General features: G+C 36.0%; 1 protein-coding gene across 1 annotated transcript; it reads left to right on the top strand.

Moving 5' to 3' along the window:
• Positions 1–735: 735 nt before the first annotated feature.
• Positions 736–26,629, top strand: LOC105040400 (uncharacterized). Its single transcript, XM_010916905.4, has 22 exons — positions 736–1,753; positions 6,109–6,224; positions 9,049–9,257; positions 11,603–11,722; positions 12,891–13,019; positions 13,105–13,230; positions 13,646–13,701; positions 13,801–13,900; positions 14,023–14,140; positions 14,365–14,574; positions 14,925–15,258; positions 16,505–16,598; positions 19,393–19,501; positions 19,793–20,064; positions 20,172–20,299; positions 20,678–20,912; positions 23,822–24,010; positions 24,127–24,416; positions 24,549–24,729; positions 24,856–25,098; positions 25,924–26,006; positions 26,162–26,629. Exons 1-22 carry the CDS (start codon positions 888–890, stop codon positions 26,307–26,309), a joined length of 4,356 nt encoding a protein of 1,451 aa, XP_010915207.1. The 5' UTR covers positions 736–887; the 3' UTR covers positions 26,310–26,629.

Below are 26,629 nucleotides of genomic sequence, written 5' to 3'. Positions count from 1 at the left end.
ATCCGAGTAGGCACAGCATCTGTTCTGAAGAAGTCTCAAGCGTCCCTGGCTATCAAGGAATCTCTGCTGGCCACACTGTGGATCTTTTCATTTGCTTGCATTAGGGTGACTCGGTGCCTGCCTATTCATGACAAAAGTAAAGCTTAAAGCTTCAACTTATTTTGGGTACAAGGACTTTTGGTGCATGAAATCTTAATCACATTGATGATTATTAATTAAAACACTCAAGAATTAAATTGTGTTCAAAGCAATCTCACATCAATCCATTATACTTTGACAAATTTTTTTCCAAATGTATCTTTAGCACACACTATTTCAAAGTTAATAACGCCTTGTTTCATCACATATATAAAAAAAAAAGAGGAAATTTTGTCCCCATGTAAATCATGCTTCCCTCAACTCTTTTCGTAGCCAGAAAGAAAGACGCAACGATCAACATTATCGGGGAGCATCTTTAAAACAAGTTCAGCCTGAGAGCAGTTTCATTCATCCCACCGTCCCCCCATCCCGAAACACCGTGCTGTCAGGACAGCCGTCCATCCGGCCAACCACCCCTCCTCCCATCCTTGATTCCCTTGTCACGAATCTGGATGCGCGCATCGGTAGCCTATATTACCGCCCCGGTGGGCTTACCACCCCATCACCTGGCTAGAGTCGTCTGGAAAAAGCGAAGAACCCCGTCTTTTTCGCATCCCCTCCTTTCCCCTTTTTTCTCGCAACCATAAAGGAGATTTCCGACGTTGCCACATCGCGCTTTGGCTTCCCCTAATCAATTCTACCGTATCCTTCCAAATTAGCAAATTCCAGCGAGTTTCTGCCCTAAAGTCTCATCGGATCGAACCCCCTAGGGTTTCTCCCAGTCTGATGAGTTTCTCCTCCCACCGCCAATGGCTCCAGCTCCCTTTCTTCCTCTCCTCCTCCTCCACCTCATCAGATTTGTTCTACTGGTTCCGGGAATCGCCGACACGAACCCTAGTTCTTGGCTGGCAACTGCTGCCGAGGAGGAGGGGCTGGATCGGGGAGGGGAGTTCTCGATCTTGAGCTACGATTCCTTCTCCTGGCACGACTACTCCCCGCCGTCGCCTCCACCGCCGGCGTCCCCGGTACCGCCGTCGTGTTCTTGCGAGGCTGACCTCGGCGGTGCCGGGGATTTCGACACAGTGTGCGAGGTCCGCTCCAGCGTGCAGCTGTCAGAGGATATCTACATGACGGGGAACGGCAGCCTCGTTCTTCTCGCCGGCGTCATTCTCAGCTGCCCGGTCGCCGGGTGCTCAATCATCGGGAATCTCTCCGGTGACGTCCGGCTCGGGCAGAACTCCGGGATTATCGCCGGCGCCGTGAAATTGGTGGCTGCCAACATGACTATTCCGGAAGGGGCGGCGCTGAACACGACGGCTTTGGCTGGAGCCCCGCCACCGCAGACCAGTGGTAGACCGTCCGGGACTAATGGGGACGGTGGGGGGCATGGGGGCAGGGGAGCGAGCTGTGTGGTGAAGGAGGGGCAGACCCAGGAGGACTCTTGGGGTGGGGATGCCTATTCTTGGTCTTCTCTGGACAAGCCTGACAGCTATGGCAGCAGGGGTGGCACGACGAGCAGGGAGGAGGACTATGGGGGAGGAGGGGGTGGTCGGGTCTGGCTGCTGGTCGAGGATTTGCTCGAGGTTGATGGGATTATCAGTGCTGATGGTGGTGACGGCGGTCGGAAGGGCGGTGGAGGGTCAGGCGGTAGCATCTATATAAAGGCTTCTAAAATGTGAGTCAAGTACCTCTTACTAATTCATATTTTCACCCAAATCACTCACAAGACCGTGATGTTTAGGAGTCCATACAATAATTAGTTTATTTGGGATTAGTTTCTTCTTACTGTTGTTTTAGTTCTATTAGATGCTTTCTATCCAATATTCTTTCTCTAATATAGAAACTTCCTGGCTATCAACTCTACACAAAGGCTCAAAACTTAGGGACTCGTTTGATTCGTGAGAAGAATTTTGATTCGCGGGAAGAACTTTTCTTCTCAGGAATTAACTTTCCAGAAAATAACTTACTAGGAATATGACTTTGGCATGTTTGGTTGACCATGATAAAATGGCTTATTTCAGAGTGAGTTATATTTGATTGAGCATCCATCTTTCTGAAAAAATCGGGTAAAATATCTATCATACTCTTAATCATGATTCTTAGAACCATTCCAAATTGGATAGTTCGGAGCGTGCCGAACTAGACCGGCGGGGAATCGAGATGGTTTTGACGGAGAAAACGGCACACACCAGTGCCAAAGAAGAAAGAGAGGGAAACAGAGGCAGAGAGAGAGAGGAGGAGAGGGAGAGGCCGTCGGAAGCCTGCGGTGGCCCTCTACGGCCGTCGGAGGATGGCGGAAGTCACCGTGGCTCGGTTCGCCCCATCGCTTGATTCGCTCGATGGAGTTGCCGCAACGAGCAAGAAAGAGAGAGAGAAGGAGGAGACCATCGGTGATGAGAGGAGGGGATGGTGGAGAAGCCGTCGGAGGTCTCTGGGTGGCCGTTGTGGCCACTAGACGGTGGAAGCAGTGAGGGCGGAGTCACGGAAGCGGCGGACGTCAGCCCTTTTTTAAAGGGAAAGAAGAACAGTGAAGTCGGCACTTCGTTTGTCGGCTTCACTTTTTAGGATTTTTTAAAAAAATTAAAGAACATTGAAGTCGGAAAATGATTTGCTCGCTTCACTATTTCAAATTTTTTTAAAAAAAGATCAGAAACAATGAAGCCGGCAAACTCATTGTCGGCTTTATTGTTATCGGATTTTTTTAAAAAAGCCTATGAAACAGGGACGATCGTCCCTGTTTCACACCGCGGAGCCGCAGGCGGCATTTACGCCGCTCGACGGCTAGCTGGAGACTCTTCGACGGCCTCTTCGATGGATCCTCCTCTCTCTTTCTCTTCCTTTCTCTTTCTTTCTCTTTTTCTCTTTTCCTCTTTTCCTCTCTTTCTCTCTTTTTGTCTTCCTCGAAACATGCCTTCTTCCCTTTGTCGGTTTGCCCCAGTTTGATCCAATATGGAAACGTATCGGACCATGCCGTCGGTCGACTGGAACGGCCACTGGTACCGGAATTGAGAACCTTGCTCTTAATAGATATAAGACCATATTATTTTGCTCTCAAACTTTGCATAAATAATAATATTGTATCTATATAAATATAAATATAATATTATTATATTATAATAAAACATTATATCATAATAATTTATTATATTAATATAATACTAATATATATTCAATATTATATTAATATAATATTAATATTTTAATATAATAAATTTATTAATATAGATATAAACATAATATTATATTAACATAAATATTAACATATTATAAATATTATACTATTTATATTACTATAAATATTAGGATAATATTATATTAATATTATATTAATTTTGCAAAGAAAAGAAAATGGAGATCTTGGCATATATCACTATTTAGCATTTCATCTTAACCATCCATTAATATTTTATATAATTTCAGTCGTGAATCTTAAAAAGATATTTTTGGAAAGAAAAAAGGGCCATCGATTCTCATCTAGTAGGAAGTCTCAAAATCCATCTTTTCCATGGGTTTTCATTTTTCATGAAATGTGGGAAGCATCTTCTTATGGGAAGAGCTTTTTTCATTCTCTTTTCTCTTAAAACTCCAACCAAAACAAGAGGACTTCTCTCCATTTCTCGGTTGTTGTCTTTTCCGTCCACTTCCCATGAACCAAACAAGTTGTAGGTTTTTTTTGGTAACCGGATCATGTCCAATGTGTCATACATCTTGATACTGCTATTTAGTTCGGAATCTTTTGTAAAGTAAAATGGGATAACAAAAGGAACTAGCAAGAGATGTTATGTAATAGAAATATATGACAAAATGCCATAATGTTTTACCATTGAAAAAATGCTCTAATTTTGTGGTTAGCAAGGATTAGAAAAACAGGATGCTATTCTGCTGTTAAAAACTAGCTTATAACACATAAAGTAGCTTATAATTGACATATATATATATATATATGTGTGTGTGTATATGTATGTGTGTGTGTGTGTGTGTGTATGTATGTATGCGCGCACACACACACACACACGCATACATACACACATATATAGATATATATGCATATATACATACATATATATGCATATATATGCATACATATATATGCATATATATGCATACATATATATGCATATAGATGTATATGCATATATACATACATATATACATACATATAGATATATATGCATATATACATACATATATACATACATATACATATATATACATATATACATACATATACATATATATGCATATATACATATATACATACATATACATATATATATATATATACATATATATACATATATATACATATATACGTATATATACATATATACATATATACGTATATATACATATATACATATATACGTATATATACATATATACATATATACATATATATACATATATACATATATATATATATATGTGCGTCTCTGTGTGTATATGTATACATATACATATACATATATATATATGTGTGTGTGTGTGTGTCTGTGCGTGTATACATATACATATACATATACATATACATATACATATACATATATATGTGTGTGTGTGTGCGTGCGTGTGTGTGTGTGCGTGCGTGCGTGCATGCAGTGCGCGCGCGTCTCTATCTATCTATCTATCATCTATCTATCTATATATATATACACACACACACACACACATATATACATACATACATACATATATGTAATCCTTTTTTTCTTCATCAGTTGATACTAGGTGAAGGAGCTATCCTAGCTAAAGGCCAATTTTAGAAAGCCTTGTTCTCATCTTGCCAAAAGAACTTGTGAACCATTCTTTTGGGGACATGGATGACATTTTCTTTAAAACTAAACCAAGAAGTTGGGTTCCTATTTTACTTTGTCCATTCCAATGTTGACTACAATCCTTCATCGTGTCTATGACAATTATCCCTGATCATAAGAGGTTATTTCTAGGCAAGATTTTTCAAATTGCATACAGTTAGCATTATTTTCAGCCATATTCATGACAACCATGCCATTATGTTTGGAATGTGAAATAGAGGAAAATTCTCAAGTAAAAAAAAATGATTTAGTAGGCTGATGCTACATTTAGATGCAGTATAAATTTTGTCGAGGCCTCCTGGCCATTATTACAAGCAAGAAGAACAAAACTTTCAAGGATAAGGAATCAAGAAGGTAAGGAAACAAGAAGGGAAGGAGGAAGGGGAAGAGCGAGGGGGGGGAGAGAGGTAGAAATTTTCTGCACTTTATTGATCTGAACTAATGGGCCCCTCCCTCTTCATTGTTTTCTGTAACATAGTGCAAATGCAGGAAACCAAAATTTATAACCTCCCGCCCCTGCACTGTTCCTTGATCTTATCAACTAAGATTCTGGCTGCTAATTTTATCATTTGTGACTCTTGCGACTTAAGTCTTATCTGTATTTGTGCATGTAAAAAAAGGCAATAGACTTCTATACTTGGACAGCCCTTGCTGCCACAAGCTTTGGATTTTTATGCCTTATGAATGACAAGTAGCTTTTGTAACTTGAAGTCTTTGAAAGAGTCAAAATGTATTCAGAAGCATTCATTACTTTGAAAGGGTTAAATTTTTAATGGATGAAACTGTTGCACTCTCTTTTAAATAAATTGGAAACGCAATTCCAGCTAGCAAAATTTCTTCTTCTTATAACAATCAGATAGCTGTTGCATCCAATAGAGAGATGGCTAACATTTAATGGAGCTTGTTGAACTAGACTACCTTTATTCCATTAGCGACCATATGTTTGATGAGGATAGTAATTGTCTGTCAAGAGAAGGATGTTGTTGATAGACTATGTCACTCCTTTTACAATTGTAGTCTATGGCCAGTATTCCTGTTCTTGCATCAGATTGTATATTTTTCAATTTCATATATGCATATTTGAACTTTTAACCGCTGTTTATTAGGCTATGTCATATGCTTTAGTATCATGTTCTACTAGGTACTCTCGCTGAAATACAAATTTCAAGCCAGTGATAAAATTCTTCATTTTATCTAATTCTCTTTTCAAGAACAGGAAGGGAAGTGGCAAGATAAGTGCTTCCGGTGGTAGTGGCTTAGCCGGGGGAGGAGGAGGACGAGTTTCCATTGATGTTTTTAGCAGGCATGACGACCCACAAGTTTTTGTTCATGGTCAGTTTACTCCATTTTCAGTTTATATCCATGATCTTGGTGCTATCTAATATAATTTTTATTTGTTATCGACCATCACTGTTTTCAGATAGCTGCCTCTTATCAAATTTATAGTACTAAACACATGTTAAATATGTTCTCTATTTCGTGCCATGACTTTTGTATTTATATCCTCTCATGGCCATGCGTTCTGCAGCAATTCTTTACTGGAAATATTGTTTCAAATATATGTTGATGCTTGGTTCAAGTAAGAACTGCTGTGCAAAAAAAAAAAAAAAAAAGAAAAAAGAAAAAGCCTATGATTATGCACCTTGAATTGTTTTCTTAGTGGGAGCCATATTTATCCAAAATGCTGATTACCAGTATATCTTATTTGCAAATGTTGTATGGTACTTGGGAATTTACTCCTGATTATGATTTCCACAAGGCACACCTTAAGGAAATTTCAGTAAAATTTATTGATAGTCATTGTGCTCATTCTTATGTTTAGAAGCTAAGGAGAAGCATGCATGTTACAAGTGGAGGGGGAAATCTTCTGTTGGATCAAGATAATGAATGCAGTTTGTTAATCATGTAACCTGCTTATCGTGTCATATGATTACATCAACAGCAAACTGGAACAGAAGAGTTATTTTTGGCAATATATGCTTATAAATCTAAACAATCTTGAGATTCATAGTTCTGAGATTGCCTTATCTGAGACCCATAAGAAGATCCCAGAACTGCGGACTCTTACTTGAAAGAACTACCAATGAACAATGCCAAGTTGATGATGACGCCAAAGTAGCTATCTGAGATAACACTTGGCACACTAGTTGGTTAACCTGTCTTTTGATCTACTTAAGCATTTGAATCCTGTATTTTAAAAATTTTTGTGGTTAATTTAGATGAAGACCTTGTTTTCAACTTTTGAACTTTTGGAGTTAATTTTGGTGGCTATTACTAAGGCATGCTTTTGAAACTATGATATTTGGAAATAAGTAACTTTCTTTAATAGAAAAATGATGCACACAGAAGACATAACTCTAATTTAAGTCTCTGCAAAACATATGGTCCTTGTGGTCAATTTCCAACTCGAAGAGAGTCACTTCATAAGGTTTAGGTTTATATTTTGACCATGAAAATCACAGTTTAGAAGAATTTAGTCTTGGTGAACATTGGTCCTTGTGTTTAATTTCCAACTCAAAGTGAGTCACTAGATATGGGTTAAGTTTATATTTTTGCCATGACAGCCACAATTTAGACATCAATAACTTTTCTTAACTGTTCTTTCCTTCCTGTAATAATGTAGAATTTGAAGAGATGTGTTAACAGAAGATGCAGTCGCCTATTATCCAACCATTTTAATAGCTACTGACCTTGTAAATTTGTTTGATGATTATTACTTGTTATCTTTGCTTTTAATTATTCAAAAATATCTGTGTTAAATGGAACAAAAGATATATGACTTGAAATATAATATACTGTTGAACAAATTCAGATTCACAAGGTCAGTAATTGTTAATGAAATTTTGATGCTTAACTCAGAAGTTAGTTTGTTGTAGATGAAGTTTATATGCACAATTATTATCTTGAGCAATAGAACTAACACCGTAAGACCACATTAGACATGGGCCTTATGACAGACCTTTGAAGTTCATCATTTTTCTTGTAGGCATGGGCCTTATGCTTTTACATTTGTGGAGTTACAACTATAATAGGACATAGGTCTTCAGCTGGATCACCTTTGTTGTTTGATCTATCACTGTCCCCCTTTAGTTCTTTTTGTGCTTATTTCATGTGCACTTCCTTTTATTTTGGTGAAAAAGAGTGGAAATTTTCACAGATTAAATTCTTAAGAACAAAGTACCATACCTATCAGCATATATTAAGGGTCTAATGACTGGAGGAATTTCAATAAGAGAGAAACAGTCTTTCTTGTAACCAACCACAGCAAGATTGTGTGCTGGCTGGTTTGCCTCTCTCAAGACGTGTGTTGCATGGAAGAATGAGAGAGAATGCTTGAATTGCAATATATCCATAAGCAGGGGATGCTGAGGATCACCAATAACAGAATTCTGCATGCTAGTTATCCAGCTGATTAGTGTTCAAGAGTCTCCTTCTAACCATTTTCTCAAACAATTGAGCTTTGATACTGCTGAAGTCCAGGCTTACCAAGTTGCTCCAAGTCCAGCTTCTGGTACTGTAGATGCATAAAATTTTTGCGTACGAGCAAGTAAAACTTTGCCATCATTATCACAAATAATTAGACATGCCCCTGCATTTCCATTTTTCCATGATGCATCAAAATTTACTTTCACGATACCACAGGGAAGGGGTGTCCATGATACCGTCTGTTTGTGTCAAATAAGGTGAGCTCATAGAGCTGCTGATACCCAAGTTCCGTAGTCTTGTTTAGCCATTGACTTCTTTCGTGCACGTCCTTTAGTACTCAAGTTTCTGTTACAGTTGAGCTGGAAAACACACCTTTTTCTTTTGAAATAAAATAATGATGATATTATACTATGGTTAAACTATGGCTTTTACTGGTACATGCTCCTGGTCAGAGATCTTTGCCTGAGAGACAGCATTATGTTATTTAAGTTATTGATATGATCAACATCACTGAAAAGTTATATTTGTAACTTAAAAATGTGAATTTCTTCCGACTTTGATATTTCATTTTGTTGCTTGAGTTTGGCTTTAGAATTTATGTTCTTAAGGTGTATGCTTCAATGGTTTTCCACATTATGATCTTCGAACTATTTGCTATCTATATATGTCAGTTTATATATATGTGGAATTGTGAATCTTTAGATGCTGTATAATGCTTTCCTATCTTCAGGTGGAAGGAGTTTTGGCTGTCCGGAGAACTCGGGTGCTGCAGGGACTTTTTATGATGCAGTCCCTAAAAGCCTTTTTGTTAACAACCACAACTTCTCAACAGAGACTGATACGCTTCTTTTGGAATTTCCTAATCAGCCACTTTGGACAAATGTTTTTGTTAAAAATTGTGCGAAAGTGGTTGTTCCTTTACTGTGGAGTCGTGTACAGGTCAGTTTCTGGTTCTTATGTTTTATATCATGTTATGCCATTAATAATTGCATGGTGTTCGAGTATGATCATATGCTCGATGCATGTCTATTTGTTGTACTTTTTCCTGTTGAAGTGCTTATCTAACTTATAACCAACGCATAGCTAAGAACATGATTCTTATTTAGACAGAAGTTTGATGCTAGTTTAGTAGGCTGCCTATGATGCTTTATGATTTGGATTGCTTTAGCAAGCTCTGATTCTGGCTATCAAAATATCTTTGTTTATTACTTGCTCATAGAAGTAACAGAAGAACTTAACCTGAGTTTTCATCAAAGCTGAGCAACCTGATCCAATGCTGAATTGTTGATGTTGTTTTTTTCCCACTTATTAAGGTACATTCTAGAGTAATAATTTAGCATGCTTTATATTAATAATTTTTTGTGAGTATATTCTTTTGCATATTTATTATTTATTAGTTCTTTGTTTGCATTTGTCTATTGTTGATATTGGTACCTTTGTTGCCTCATAAAACCAAATGTAAACTTTATCAAGTACCACATAATTTTGGGTTAAATATAAGTCATTGGAAATATTTGAGGATTGATAATGAACATCATTTTTCCCTTCATTCTGTTTACAAAATATTAAGGTTGCTCTTTGCCTTGGTAGCTGCTTTTCAGGTTATAAAATCAGATTATATGCAAACATAGTTGAAAGGAGAGATTGGTGAAGGTAATATCGAAGATTAAGTTTTTGAGGTGAAACAGGATATGGATCTGGGACTATTTATTGTTTCTAAGTTTCTATATTTGTGCTTCTTCTGTTTCTATCTAACTGGAGGCTCATGATTTTTGCAATGTTTAATGCAATTTTTTTTCATTGTATTCTATGACATCAGATGAACATTTCAACTTCTGGCATAACACAGTAATCTATTATACTGAAGGTCTCATAGTACAAACAAATGGAAACATTGGTTCAAATTCTATCACTTTTATGTCTATTTGATTTGCTTTGGAAGAATGATGTGGACTACTCTGTTATTCTTTTCCTTCTTCGCCTGCTAAATTGGTCAGAGGTTTCTTTTTCACCATTTTTGAAGTTCAACAATATCATTGGGTATGGTAATGTGGGGTCCTGGGCAGTGGTGAATTGAATGTTTTGGATGATTTGTCATAAGTTTAATTGGTGTGTTTTGTTGAACCATCTTTCAGATAATACTGTCTCAGAGGAAAATTTGTTTTGCATTGTCTAGTGATCTGTTAAAATTTTAACCCTAGGAGGGATAACATTGACTGTTTCTTTTTTTTATAGAACAGAAAATTGGATGTCACAATTTAGTCTTAAGATTAATATAATTGTGTAATTGAACTTACCATCTTCCAGATTGGTACTGTCTCAGAGGACAATTCATTTTGCAATGTGGAGCAATCTGCTCTTTTGTCAATGCATCTTACATTTTCATATGTTAAATTTTATCCCTAGAAGGCATAATGTTAATCGTCTTGCTATAGATGCCAACATACTACTGGATGTTGTTTCACTCTTTGAATCATTATTGCCTCCTTCCCATGTTATCCATTGTCATCATGGAAGGAAGTTCCTTGGGACGGTAAATTTGATTGAGAAACTAGTGTATGGTTTAGCTAGTGAAATCCCATTAATGATGAATCAGCCAGACACTTTTTTTATAAGGGTGCAGCCGTGCAGGTGGATCAACCATTTCTATCATGTAGTTTATTAATTACCTTTTGTCTATGTGGACACCACTTTGCCAATGGGTGCCCGCTTTCCATTAGTTACAGTTGTATATTCTATCTTAAGCAGAATGTTTTGTGAAATCCAGGTGTGCTAAATCTGAAGAGACCATAGGAAAGAAGCAAGCAATTTGTTTTATGAAATGTTGCATCTCTAGGAATTCATTGTGTGTATGCCTTTTTTTGTGATCATGATTCTGTGTGTGTGTGTGTGTGTGCATGTGTGTGGGTGGTCATGTCTGTGGTGGGGGCTTCTAAATGATTTGTTGCCTCATGTTAGGGTAAGGATTTATTGGTCGTTTCATGCTTGTCTCTGCGTATGAGTATGCATAAATGTTCTCATGGGGTTTGTATGTATAATATGACCTCTGATCCATGTTTTCCATGTTGATGAGTTTTGCATTTAGCATTTTGGTTAGAATAGTAATCATTTCAGAAATGGCTGATATGTGGTAACACAGATGTAAATTATATTGGTGATTTTTCATAAAAAAAAAAGTCTTATTGAATATTACCATTAGTGAAATATATTTTTTGGTCAAACATTTCTCTTTCTCTAATTCTATGTTGTTTCTGAAATGACTTTTCCCGGACTGCACATTTCAGGTCCAAGGACAACTTAGCTTGTTTTATGGAGCTGTGTTGACTTTTGGTCTGACTCATTATCCTTACTCTGAATTTGAGCTTATGGCAGAAGAACTTCTAATGAGTGAGTCGATAATCAAGGTGATTTTTTTCTACTCTTTTTTAAGATTTGTTTTGTTGTCTTTGTATGTGGTACTGTAGCGACATGGATTAAGTACCATACTTGTAAGGTATTGATGCCAGCATGGCCCTTGGTATGACACTGTAATAGCACATGATACTGCATCTTGCTTCTGTTGTGATAGCACCACTAAGTGCACTGCATACTGGTGGAGTGATACTGGTCTGCTGTACTACTGGTTAGGTACTGGTATAAGTACTGCTGCTGAGACTTTTTGGTATCTTATATTGAACGTATCTGCCCTTGGGCGTGTGCATGTATGTGCTAGAAAAGTTTCGTTATTCTTTTTGTGAATGGAAGACTGATGACTGGCCCAGCCACCAAAGTGGCTGGCTACTTGGAATGATGACATAAACTCGAGGACATGGCAATAGATATTTCATTTTATACCTTATTATACATTTTGAACTTATCATTACATTTTTACAACATCATAGTAGAACATAATTTGAAGATTATTTGTTGTGCTTGTAGCAACTTGCTAACTGTCATATTTTAGTACCCTTTTTTTGTCCATTTCTGTATTTTACACTTCAACCGGGTTCTGGCCAGTTCAGTCTGTCTCATTCATTGGACTAAATGATTGCCCTGATTTGTGTAGATAAATGTAAGTAATTACGAAAAAGAACTATCAGACCTTGCTTCTTTCACAATATTGGTGGACTTTGTCATGATGATTTGATATCCAGTAGACTTGCAATTCCATGTTTCCTTTCTACTTTTGTTTTATTTCATAAAAGGGATGTGGAAGAAGGTTAAATTCTTAAGAGCTTTAGGGTCGAACCCCAGTGGTGGTGTCCTCACCATATTTCTCAAAAAGGAAAAAAGAACCACAACTATTCTCGTAACATGATTTTTATCTACTTATCTGTGCAACTCCTTCTTACAGTTGATTTGTTTTGTTTCAATATCTCCCCTTTGTTTGTGGCTATCTAGCTATTTTCCCATTTAGTGGCTGCAGATTTTGTCATCGTAATATGGTCACAAGCAGTGCAATTCTTGTATATCATTGTTGAATAACTGTTTATATTCCATGTTTCAAATTTATTTTTTTCCCACTTTATTCTCCACTAATCTTCAGCTATTACAGTAGGTTATTAATCTGATTTTTCTAATTCCTAACCTTAGGTATTTGGGGCTTTGCGAATGTCTGTAAAGATGCTCTTGATGTGGAACTCCAGAATGCTTATCAATGGGGGTGGGGATACAATAGTTGCCACATCATTACTTGAAGCTAGCAATTTAATTGTTCTAAAGGTATGCTACTGACTCTTGGCATGTGAGTTAGCATTGATTTATTAGTTCTTTCTACATAACAGAACTGGTGTATTTTTTATGTCAGGAATCATCCATGATACAATCTAATGCCAATCTTGGTGTTCATGGTCAAGGCCTACTGAATTTATCTGGACCCGGAGATCTGATTGAAGCACAACGTCTAATTTTATCACTCTTTTACAGCATCCATGTAAGATGGATGATCTGGGATGCTTTTATTTCTTACTGCTGTTATTTTATTTTGTTTTTATTTTATTTTATTTTTGGTCTATGCAATAGCTAAGAAGCACTTATCATCATGTAATGATACAATATATATGCACAGAGTTGCAAGCTTTAGCTTCTGTATAGTCGTCTTACCCATATATGTATATCACATGACTGAAGCTTGCACTCATACTGGCTTCATAAACTATGATTTCATGTAATATTTTTACTTTATGCTTCTTTTTGGTGTATTTATATACTTGGGTCATCGAATCACTGATTGTTGTCCTTACCTTTTGCCCCCTCACTTGCTTTTTATGTTTCTTTATGCTGTTTCTCTAGTCATTCTGATTTTTTTTTTTCAGTATGAATTATGTGGTTTTTGTTTCTTTCTGTAGGTTGGTCCTGGATCTGTTTTGCGTGGCCCCTTAATAAATGCAACTAAAGATGATATGTGAGTTTTGTTTGAGATAAAATCTGCATTTTTAATTTTTAATTTTATTTTTTATCTGGTTGTTTAATTGATTATTGCTCCCGTAAATGTTCCTTTTAGGGCCCCAAGGTTGAATTGTGAAGTACAAAATTGCCCTGTGGAATTAATCCATCCACCTGAAGATTGCAATGTGAACTCTTCACTATCTTTCACCCTTCAGGTGCTTCTATTTGCACTTAGTTTAACTCTATTTTTCTAATAGAAGCAGCTAATTTTAGTCTTTATTCTGCCATGCTCTAATTTGTCACATTGGCATTTAATGGTGGCTGTGCTTTTGTGCAGATTTGTCGTGTTGAAGATATTGATGTTGAAGGCCTTATACAAGGAACTGTTATTCATTTCCATAGGGCAAGAAGTGTTGTTGTGCACTCTTCTGGAAAAATTAGTGCAACTGGGTTGGGTATAGTTTATGCTCCTAATTTAAATTGATAACTACATCCATACATGTATAAACCTGTTTGATTTGTGTTTAATTATTGACATAGGTTGGCCAGTATTCATTTGCCAATTTTTGTCTGAAAAATGGATACAGTCTATCTGCTCTTACTGGTGGTAGGGGAAAAATTAACTTCTCATTAATGAAAAAAATGTAAACATGATATGCTTTTTTTCAACTGTATGCAGGCTGCAAAGGTGGTGTTGGTAGGGGAAAAATTTCAAGCAGTGGTCTTGGTGGTGGTGGTGGGCATGGTGGTAAAGGTGGAGATGGTTTTTATAGTGGCACTTTTGTTGAGGGTGGCATTGCATACGGAAATGCTGACTTGCCCTGTGAGCTTGGTAGTGGCAGTGGTAATGACAGCATAACAATTTCAACAGCTGGTGGGGGCATCATAGGTATCTATGCACCATTATCATCAGTTTGTTTATGCTTTATTGTTTGTTTTAAAATATTGAAAAAAAATGAGAAAATGCATATGCAGATTCCCGTTCCTTGTAGTAAAATTGTAGTTGTACAGTGCTGAGGTGAGCATAACTTTAATTGATTTCCTGGCAGACTGCATTATTTTTGCATCATGGGCTGCTGCTTGAAATTTTCAGTTTAGAGTCATTAAGCTCCCTGAGTTGCTGCCAAAGTTTATGCTTAACATGAACAGTATTTTAGGTGCTCTAAAGCTTCTCTACTTTTTATATTACCTAGTCCATTTAACTTAATGGTGCTATTATTATCGTGTTTTGTTTTACAGTGATGGGTTCATTGGAGCATTCACTATCGAGTTTGTCTGTTCATGGTTCAGTTGAGGCTGATGGTGAAAGTTCCAGGGATGTTGTTGGTCATAATGATGCTACCATTAATGCCTCAAATGGAGGCCCTGGTGGTGGTTCTGGGGGTACAATTCTTCTGTTTCTGCATACATTGACCCTTCATGTTACTTCTGTCCTTTCGACTGTTGGTGGGCGTGGTAGTCATAATGGTAGTGGTGGTGGAGGTGGTGGAAGAATTCACTTTCATTGGTCTAATATTCCTACAGGAGATGAGTATCTCCCAGTTGCCTTGGTGAAGGGAAACATAAGCACAAGGTTTGATCAGATTTCTTCATTTTATTTTGTTTACTTTAGTACTTTGTTGTTCTTATCACTTTCACACACCCACAAAGATACACACACCCACAGAGAGAGAAGTGGGGTATAATACATTAAAATATTCTTTTCAATCTGATTACTATAGACTATTATGAATCCTAAGACATAATGTATAATTCTCGTGATTCTTGGTTCTGCAGATCTGGTCAATTCTTCAGGCACACTTAAATGGGCAAACATGCTAACAAATAAAAGTTTAAAAATAGCATAAATAACACGAGGCATTGCTATAAGTTTTGTTCTGAACTATCGAATTTTGAGTTCTGCAAGTATGGCTTGAAAATGGCGTTCATGGTTGCACTTTTTCTGATTTAATTGGGAACAACATGTCACTATTTACTTGCATATGAAGTGCTGAATACGTACCTTCCTTAGGTAGTTGGTTGCATGATTTTTTTTTTCCCTTCTGTTGTTGTCTTTACTCTGTCAGTAATTGCAGTTTTCTTGTAACCTCTTTCTATATGATTTATCAATTTATCTGGGGAGATGATAGATTTTGTTGAGTTGTTTATATATCCTTTCTTTGAGAATCTTTTCATGTGACTAGTTGGGCAACATGTTATTGCAGCTGTAGTGCAAGCCTTCAAGGGATTGCATTCATCTTATTTGCCACAACTGAACTGTAACCAGATTCCTGAAATATATGGAAAATGTAAATAGTTCTTTTAAGAGGATTTTTTCTTATAAAGCAACTAATCCTCATAAACTTGACATGGTCGGCCAGGATGTAACTTTTCTTCTTCTTCTTCTTCTTCTTTTTTTGAAATCATTACTTATAAGATACTTATATCTTAAATATTTTTTAAGAACTGAGGTATTGTGGCACATTTGATATGTACTTTTTACTTTACAAGAGTATGCAATTACAATTTCTTTTGAACTCTTTGCTTGTGTTTTTGAATAGTTTACTGGTAATCTTCTTAATGCACTAATGAGCATTCACATTTTTTGTTCTAAAGTGTCTTCGTGCTTTCCATCTGCTATATAATCAGTATGGAACTGTAGAGTGGACTATATATATTAATCATTGATTTTACCATTCATCAACTATCTTGATATATGAATAAAGTATTAAAGAATAATTTGGCCTTCTGAGCAGCTGTGTCATATATGGGTTATTTTTATGTTCTTTGGTTATATGTGGTCCTTGCAATAAGTGTTTAATATCAATTTTATGTGACAGGGGAGGCATGGGCAGAGGTGAAGGTTTTGCTGGAGAAAATGGAACAATTACAGGAAAAGCTTGCCCAAAAGGTCTTTATGGAGTTTTTTGCAAGGTAGCTCATTGTTTAATCAGAAAGAGGTTACTTTGTTATGCTTCCTCTTATTTTACTTTCATTCTAAAACATTTCATGTGGATGGATTGTGGGTCTTTTTTGATACATATATGATTTTTTTTTTGTTGCCGGATAGCTTTTCAACTTTGGTTTCCTTCATTCATCAGTCATCTGTTTGCTTGAATTTGTCATGTTATTTGAGATTTTACTGTTAAATATGGGCATGAGAGTGGAAGTGGGGTCTAACGAGAATGGAACTTTGGCATGACATTTTAGTAGGTAAAACTTTAAAATGGACTAGGGAATGCTTTCAAGAGCTCGAGTAAGGAGGGGTCGTTTTTTGTATAGGGGTTAACCAGGCAAGCTACTGATATCCTTTTCCAAGTTCACTTTTTTTTTTTTGTGTGTGTGTGTGTGGTAGAAGAGGGGCTGCGCCCCAAAAAGAAATACAGAAGAAACAGAAAACAAGAAGTTACAACCATGGAAAATGACCACCAACTATATCATCCATGACCAGAGCTTTATTGTGCTGAGGAAGATTGGAGGAGTGGAACTCAAAAATTGCCAGGAAGTCTCGATAATTCGTCAGCTTGCTGATTGGATTCTCTGAAGGAATGAGAAACCATTCAAAAATCAAGATAATTAGCCCAAGTAACAATATCAAATAGGAGGGGATGCAGCACGTTAAAGAACTAATATAAAGAATTAGTATGCATCTTTTGTTCTGAAAGGAAGTTCTCTGTAACAATTCTTTTGTTCATTCAAACACTTGACGTACTTTTACTTTTATGGAAATCTTGAACATCTTTTTCTCTATCACTTTCTTATTTTCTATCACATCTTTATTTATGTACAATGTGGAATGAGTGAATATTATTTTTATATAATGTTTTATAACATTTTCATGAGATTCTTCCAAAGTATGCCTGCTTTCTATGTGTTTCAATGAACTGCTTCCTTTTTCCTATATTACATGGCCCTTCAATTTAATTCTAAATTACCTGCACCTGGCATTCAAATATGGATGTTGCCTATATGTTTCAAGGCACTTAGGCAGACACTTTCACCAGGCACACAAACCTGAGTCCATGTAACATAGCCCTCTGTTGGCATCTAAATGCTGTTATGATTTGATATATCAAAAGGATACCTTAAAATGAAAATGAAAATAAATAAACTTCATAAAAATAGATTGGAGTGAGTAAAAAAGTAAAAAATTAATAAAAATAAGAGAATTTAAATGTATATGACACATGTAGGAGCTGATGCTCCCTGCATTATCTTAGCTCTAAACTTTCCATTACATTTGCTCGAAAGGACAACCAAAGTATCAGCAAGGTTCTGCAAAGTAGATTAAGGGAGCTATTTTGGTATAATATGACATGCTAGCTTAATAAAATATAAAAATATTTCTTGAAGTATGCTCGAGTTTGGGGTATAATTAATTAAATGAAGAAATCAACAAATCATTGAATGATGGAGATTTTTTTTAAAAAAAAGGATGCAGGACTTATAACTACATACCTAGCTACTAAATGAGGCATATACTAAAACTACCAATCTTTATGCAAACTCTTGAGTCAATCTTCTTCTTCAGTAAGTGAATTATTAGACAAGCAGTCATTATCACATTTCACTTGCACTTCAACTGCATATACGAGATACTTGTACATATTTTAGTGGTTGGTTGTTCGCTATGTAGCCCAATGTCAGTGTGGTGCAGTCACTGAAGCGACATCTGCATTTTCAGCTTCCTGAACCATGTTTTAAGTGTGCATGTGAAACTACTGTGTCGCACTACTGTGTACTCTCTTGTAATTTAAACTCTCTCTCTCTCTCTCTCTCACACACGCACACGCACACACACACACACACACACACAAAATTATCCTGTTATTTACTGTTGCATATTTTTTGTCTTCATTAAACTACATGGGAATTTATTGATTTTTGTAAGTCACAGCTTTCTTTTCTTTGGGTAGAGATAAAGAAGCTAGTGAATCTTAGTTATAATTGTATCTTTGCAAATATTCAGCTAATTGTGGGGGATCTTCCTAGATCGGCCTAGGTTGAACATTGCTGTGCATTACATCATGTTCAAGCTGATGCTGAGGTTGGAGTGCCTGAAAGTTGGAATTATTTGTGACAGTTGTAGAAATCATGTGGCTAAGTATGAGCCAGTTGTTTCAACATTGAATAAGAGTTGCCTCAGTGATTGTTTCTTATATCCAACTTTGATATTAAGATACCTTCTCACAGAATGATTATATTTCTTTGCTCTTTTCTTCAAGAGTTAGAAGCTGTATTACCAATAAAGAAAAGCATTTTACTATCCATTTCTGTAAGTTGAAATGCCTACAGATTTCTGTCAAAGATTTGACTATAAGTTTTTTTTAAATCCACAAAAGCTTTGATATCAATCTAATGAAGTTTCATACAAATATTTATGAATTTGATGTTCAACATTCCAACATTTTTCTCCATGCGAGTAGGTTCGCAATATAATCAATGCATTGAAAAGCATGTATGAAAGTCAGATTGCTTGCTAAATACTATGAGATCCACTACATTAAAACTTTACACATTTAGGTGTTAATTAATGAATAAATTGAATGTTATGAGCACATGAAAGTTAACTATATCCCAAGAACAAGGAAGCCACCTTGTTTTTTGTGGACTCTTATTCTACTGTTGATCACCTTTGAACCATCTTTTTTTTTTTTTCCCCAATCTTTATTCATCTTTAACCGATATGTCTATCTTCTGAACTGTTTTCTTTCTTGTAATAATACAGGAATGCCCTTTAGGAACTTTTAAGAATGTCACTGGATCTGATAAGGCTCTTTGTCATCAATGCCCCACTGATGAGCTTCCCCATCGTGCTGTTTATACAAGTGTTCGAGGTAGCTTTCACATATATGCTGGTTAATTTAATTTTTTAGTTGCAAGATGAAATTTATAATTTCACACATTTTCTTTTATTAGTCCGCCTGTTGCTAAGTTAATTATTATTATTTATGACCTAGTCCATTTGCTAAATTTTACGTTAGTGATGTTTTTTTCTATTTGTCATGTCAGGGTAATTAATCTTAGTGCACTTATGATACATTGCCTGGGAGTCCATTTGCTTCTAACATGCTTGTCCTTGTTGAATTTTTGTGAATTTTCTCTGAATTTGCAGCATTTTTTTACAGGCGGTGTTGCCGAAACCCCTTGCCCATACAAATGTATATCTGAAAGATATCACATGCCACACTGTTATACCGCTCTTGAAGAGTTAATATACACTTTTGGTGGACCATGGCTATTTGGTCTTCTTCTCTCTGGTCTTCTTGTCTTATTAGCTCTAGTTTTAAGTGTTGCACGCATGAAGTTTGTTGGAACTGATGAACTACCAGGCCCTGCTCCAACTCAACATGGTTCTCAAATTGATCATTCCTTCCCATTTCTGGAATCATTGAATGAGGTGCTTTGCTACTTCTGGTGTCCTCTGGTGACTTTTTTTTTTAAAGTATAATTTTGTTTGCCTTTGTATTCCTTGATTGGTAACTTTAGGTATTCTTCATGCACCAGGTCTTGGAAACAAACAGAGTTGAGGAGTCCCAGAGTCATGTGCATAGGATGTACTTTATGGGTCCAAATACCTTCAGTGAGCCTTGGCATCTCCCACATTCTCCTCCTGAGCAAATTATAGAGATTGTGTAAGTCATAGGTCCCGCTGTTGCATTATGCTGTTTTAAAATGCCTTTATTTTTTAGTGGGGAACAAGAAGGGAGCAATGGGCATTCATTATGAGATTGTCAAAAGATTACAAAAGTTCTCCCGAGCTAACTCATGGGGATTTAGGAGAATAAGTTAGCTTGAGTTGCTTAGGCCAGCCAGTTGGTTGCTTTGTACACTGTCCTAGGAATCGATGTGATATTCCGCTGGTGCAGTTTTTTTTTTTCAGTTCTCCTTTTAGTTTCTGTTCTCTACATTTTATTAGTTGTAGGTTTGCTCTGCCTTCAAAATGTATTGTTATATGATGCTAACTGATTTAAGATTATTCTATTGACTTATATGATCCATTTCCATGGCAGGTACGAGGATGCATTTAATAGATTTGTTGATGAGATTAATGCCCTTGCTGCCTATCAGTGGTGGGAGGGATCAATCCACAGTATTTTATGTATAGTTGCATATCCCCTTGCATGGTCGTGGCAACAATGGCGTCGGAGAAAGAAGTTGCAGCGGCTGCGTGAATTTGTTCGATCAGAATATGATCATGCATGTTTACGTTCTTGCCGTTCACGTGCTCTTTATGAAGGGCTTAAGGTTTGTCTGGTTAGACTTTATGGTTGCAGTGTGCAATTGACATGGTTATTCCTGTAGAATGAGAAGTCTTACATGACTTGCTTGATAAACTCATGCACCTGGGATCAATATTCTGCAGTTAGAATATGTCAATCAGGAGAGCATTTATCCAGAATTTCAGTTCCATGCTGTTGGGATGGCACAAATGCAGTGCTAAAAAAGATGACCTAATACATTTTTAATTTGAAAATTTAAAAATGGAACTAATATGTATAATGCTGACCAGTGTGCTGGTCCTGGCCTGACATGTTGTGCATTTTTTTGGCTCTGAATTGTCCAACTTTGAGAGAGGACCTTTAGCATTAAATGTGATCATAACTGAGAAGTTTTGCATAAATATGTTTGTCCACCTGTTGCAGTCCTATGCCCCCATGGTACTGTTGATTCTTTGTAGGCTAAAGTTAATTTGAATCCAATGTCACTCGCAGCCTTTCTGCTTATGTTTCAGTTTAGCATTGCTTTTGGAGGCCCAAAAAAGGGCTTTCTTGAATGGCTAGAAGCTTTTATAGATGATTTGAAAATGTTTGGTAAAATTTTGAAATAGATTTCTGAAGAAATAGATCTACCATGAAAAAGCTCCAGTTTGGAGTATTTAGGCGAAAACTCTATTTGAGATGCATCCGGAAGCTATCTTTTCACCTAAGAGAGGTGTTGTCCCAACAACAATTTTTTTTTCAAAAAATATAAAATATTTTTATTTCCACAATCATTTAAGTTGGCATTTTTGTGCTATAATCATGCAATTAATAATTTTGAATTTATCTATTATACTATTAAGATTAAAACATAAAAAATAATTTGTAAATTAACAATTCATCGTAATAACAATTTTGATAGCACATTATTATATAATATGATATAATAATAATGCATTGTATTAATTATATTATATCATATCATAATAATGTTATATTATTATTGTTAATGTTATTTAGTATAATATAATAACAAAATATTATTCTATTATTAGTGTTGATTTACCAAAACTGAAAGTCAACTGCACTATCATCTCATAGTTCTTGCCTCTAACATTCTATACTCATGCTTGCATTCTTTGTTAACAAGATATTCTTTCAACATGCTTTCTTCCTAGGTAGTAACCATAAGATACAATGTATGCTTCAGCTATATAACTATGAAAATAACTTGTCATAGTGTCTGTAACTTGTGGTGCCAAGTGTAATTTTCAGCCATATTTTATTTTATATGAGTTGGATCATAAGATTCCATGGTAATGTGCGCATTATGAGCATGGCCTTTACTCTTCATTGTCGTAATGTTTCTTTGCATCACACAACCCACTTTTTCTCTTTAGTTCTTGTTTTAGGATTTTATTACTTGTGCTAGACAGCGAATTTAAATCAATATTCTGATTATTTTTTACTTGAACCAGTAGAAATGCTATCTTCTAGTCCAAAACCTACTTGGTTTGGTGATATTACTTTTCTTGCAAGCATGCCTTTTCTATTATAAGAATGAAATCATATATGCCCTTTTCAAACTAATCAAAACGAGCTTCTTGTGTTTTTACTCTTAGGTACTGTTTGGTAGGGGGTGATATTTCACATCATCCCAATGATGTGAGTTAAGTGATGTGATCACCTTGTTTGATATTACAAAATCCTATCTAACAATGAAGAATCCAATGATAAATTAGTTAAATAGCATGGATGTTTTTTATTTATTTATTGGATGCTTATTTTATTTCTATAGGCATGTATGGTTAATTGGCATGGATGAATTATGCTAAACTCTTCATATTTTTTTCTTCATTTTATTTTAATAGGCTAAATCATTCCTAACAGTAACAGTTAGTCCTGATATTGATGGTCAAAATTGGCTAAGCCAAGCGAAGCTCAGTTATATATAATATTTTCGTAATATCATTTTAATAGCCTAATCAAAATAGATACCTATAATAATAATAATAATAAATAATATTTATTATTATTATTACTACAAGTACATATTTTTGTGAGTTGTGAATAAAGAATGTTTAATCAAGTTGTAGAGTAATTATTACATATTAATGTGTAAGACTATTTATGGTATTTTATACATTATCACTATCACTACTTGGTGATATATTAAACAAAGTGAAGTTCTATTCCCAATGATATTCTGGTGATATACCAAATACACTGATCACACATCATCCTAGTATTTGCATATCATCTCAGTGCTCATATCACCTCAGTGATCACATCACTCCGATGATGAAATCACTAGTGATATACCAAACAGCACCTTAATTTCTTTTACTGGTATTTCTTCTTTACTTTTTGTGAGATACTTCAACAATCATGGTTTTTGAAAATATTGCATATGTCTTTTATACCTGGCAGTTGTTATAAATTGAAAGATCTTTTAAGTTAATCATCACAAGCTGATGTGAGTTGATCCTTCATTATATTTGTGGTATCCAAACATTCTAATTTGTATTGAAAAGGCTACTGCTTCCTATGGGTTGATTCTATTTAATGTTGCAACTTTGACTTTTTAATAAGTAGTAGCTTTTTCTTTTTCTTTTTCTTTTTTTTTGGTTGGTGGGGGGGTTCAAATGGAATTAGCAGTTGCTGAACATGTAAAGTTGAAAAGGTCATTTTCATTAGAAAAGGATCATTTTTTTTGTGTAGGTATGCTTTATTGTGTTTTTTTTTGTCTTGGAAACTAGAAGATACTAGATTTTGAATTTTTTAGAATTCTTTTTGGTTATTTAGTTTTATGACCAATAGGTTTATTTGTTGATACAAATCAATATTGTTCTATTTTGTGTAGTTGTTTGTAGTATTTAAAGGCTTTGCATACATCTTGTCTGCAAAAAGATGGAAGCTTCAAGCTTTTCTATACATGGTACTTTGTTGATGTAGGTGGCTGCAACTCCAGATCTAATGCTGGGATATGTAGATTTTTTTCTTGGCGGAGATGAAAAAAGACCTGATCTTCCTCCTCGTCTACATCAAAGATTTCCCATGTGTTTAATCTTTGGAGGTGAAGGAAGTTACATGGCTCCTTTTTCACTCCACAGTGACAATGTCCTCACTAGCCTCATGAGCCAGGTTTTTTTTTCTATATATGATCTAAGGACCTTATCCTTTACTGTTCATGTTCTTTTCATCTTAAAATCTGGATTTCAGTAGTATAAATATACTAATCTATCACTTTTTGTTTGCAGTCTGTGCCACCAACAATATGGTATCGGCTGGTGGCTGGATTGAATGCGCAGTTGCGTCTGGTTCGTCGTGGACACCTTAAAGTGTCATTTTTGCCTGTTCTCAGCTGGCTTGAAACTCATGCAAATCCTGCTCTGAATTTGCATGGCGTATGTGTTGATCTTGCCTGGCTTCAAGCTACAACATTAGGCTATTGCCAACTTGGTCTTGTGGTATATGCTGCAGAAGGTGAATCTGGGGCTACAGTGGTTGATGGTGATTCTAGAATTTCAAAGGTTGAACAACCTTCACGGTAGGTTTTTGCAGCTTATGTTCTAATTTGTATGCCTATTGTTTCATGGTAGTTATATTTACATTGCTCGTAAATGTTTTTATCAATTCATTTCCAGCCAAAAATACTATACCAAGTATGTATACCTTGCAGAGTGCACAATGCTCATAGAGATATTCAACCAGTCCACTTGAGAAACAGAGAAGCTGTTGCATGTAAAAGGATTAGTGGAGGAATTATAGATACTTGCAGCCTCCGGATGCTTGAAGACAAGAAAGATCTGTTTTATCCTCTCTCTCTCTTAGTGCACAATACTAAACCTGTTGGTCATCAGGTGACCTTTTTATATATTAGTTTTGATTGATTGCATTCTTCATTTGCACAAATCAAGCTTGGTTGTACTATTTACTTATTTATTTTTAATGCTATTGTTGATATTATTCATCATTGTTTACTGCAGGATCTTGTTGGCCTGGTCATCTCAATACTGCTCTTGGCAGATTTTAGCCTAGTGTTGCTTACATTGCTCCAACTATATTCCTTTTCTATGGCAGATGTCTTCTTAGTTTTGTTTGTTCTTCCTCTGGGTATACTTTCACCATTCCCTGCTGGAATAAATGCCCTTTTTAGTCATGGACCTCGACGGTCAGCAGGCCTAGCACGTGTATATGCTTTATGGAATATCACATCCTTGATTAATGTTGTAAGTTGTCTCCTACCATTATCCTTAATTTCTGTTAACCAAGTTTTTCTGCTAAATTGTTTTATTAGATGACTATTTTTACTTAAATATTGATATTAATTTCCAAATTGGTGATTTTTTTTGGCATTTTCTCAATATATAGTAATATTAACTCTTTTAGTTTGTCATGTTGCATAGCTTAGTTTTTCCCATACATTAGAAGCAATCTTTCAACAACTAAAGTGCTCCGTATAAGATGTTGGAGCATAAGCTGGTCAACAATGTCAATCTGGGTTATGTGGTTCGTCATATGAGGAAAAGAGGAACAAGTATATAAACAGGGTGAACCAGAGATGTTGCTTTTTTAAATGGTATTCAGTTCTTCAGAGGCTAATTTAGGGATAATTAACGAAGTGAGAACTGATCAAGAAAGGCCTGTGGTGTTTGGTGCTGAAGTGTTATCTTTAGACCGATGCCACATGCCCAAACTATCTTAATGGTTTTCTGTCATATATTTGATTAGAGAACATTGTCATTCGTGCAAGGCTTTTGCCGGATGCATTAGCATTCTTAGTAATGTTTTTCAGTTGCTGTTGGAGAGAGGACTTTACAGTAATCTTGATAGAATATGATTTGGATATATTAGTTTTCAGGGCTAAGATTTTCTGCATTCAGAAAAATAAATAAAGGGGGCACATTTACGAGGCTCCCGCCACTGCATTTGGAAATTTTATAATTATCATGTTCTTGATGTTTCTTTATACCTATTGCTTTATTCCCAGTAAAATTCATCTTTTTGATTTGGGCTAGTGTTGTTTCTGTAACTGTTGTCACTTCATATTACAGGTTGTGGCCTTCATATGTGGGTTCGTACATTACAAATCATCCAGCCGGAAGCATCCAAGCCTACAACCCTGGAGTTTGGGCGCGTGAGTAAATTTTGCCTCCTTATTGATAGTATTTTGACCTTTTCTGTGAATGAATGTGTATGAGAATTTATCTAATATATGTAAAAAGTTTAAGTTAGAGGGTGTGTAGTTTAATAACTAACGTAGGTATGTCGGTGCGTGCTTTATATGGGCAGGGATGAAAGCGGATGGTGGCTGTTTCCCACTGGTCTAGTGCTGTGTAAATGTATCCAGGCGAGGCTCGTCGATTGGCATGTTGCTAACTTGGAGATCCAAGATCGTTCGTTGTATAGTAATGACCCAAACGTATTCTGGCAGTCATGACAAATTTGAGTGATCAGTAATTTTTGGAGTTAGACGCAACTCGATTTTTTTGGAGTTGAAAAGAGAGGGAGGGAATAGGCCTTCTTTCTGCATCAGGTCCTTTTTTTTGGCATCAGGTCCTATTTAGCAGTCGATCAGAGTTAACGTCCCTCAAGAATCTTGTGCAGTGATAGTTTTTACTTTATTGTAAATATAAAGGCGTACTCCATTCATTCTTTGTAGAGGTATCGAATTACGATAGCATTATATAATGGCTCTGTCTAACAAGAATTAGGAAGTTTTCATTGCTATCCAAGGCAATCATATGCTGCATTGCTTGA

The sequence above is a fragment of the Elaeis guineensis genome, chromosome 3, assembly GCF_000442705.2.
Source record: "Elaeis guineensis isolate ETL-2024a chromosome 3, EG11, whole genome shotgun sequence".
In the NCBI taxonomy this organism is placed as follows: domain Eukaryota; kingdom Viridiplantae; phylum Streptophyta; class Magnoliopsida; order Arecales; family Arecaceae; genus Elaeis; species Elaeis guineensis.
This window is presented reverse-complemented; position numbering and strand designations above follow the sequence as displayed.

Coding starts and splice junctions, on each gene's coding strand:
- LOC105040400 (XM_010916905.4), top strand. CDS start 888: ATGGCTCCAGCTCCCTTTCTTCCTCTCCTCCTCCTCCACCTCATCAGA. Junction 11,723..12,890: donor TGAGTGAGTCGATAATCAAG/GTGATTTTTTTC, acceptor TCCTAACCTTAG/GTATTTGGGGCTTTGCGAAT. Junction 13,702..13,800: donor AATGCAACTAAAGATGATAT/GTGAGTTTTGTT, acceptor TGTTCCTTTTAG/GGCCCCAAGGTTGAATTGTG.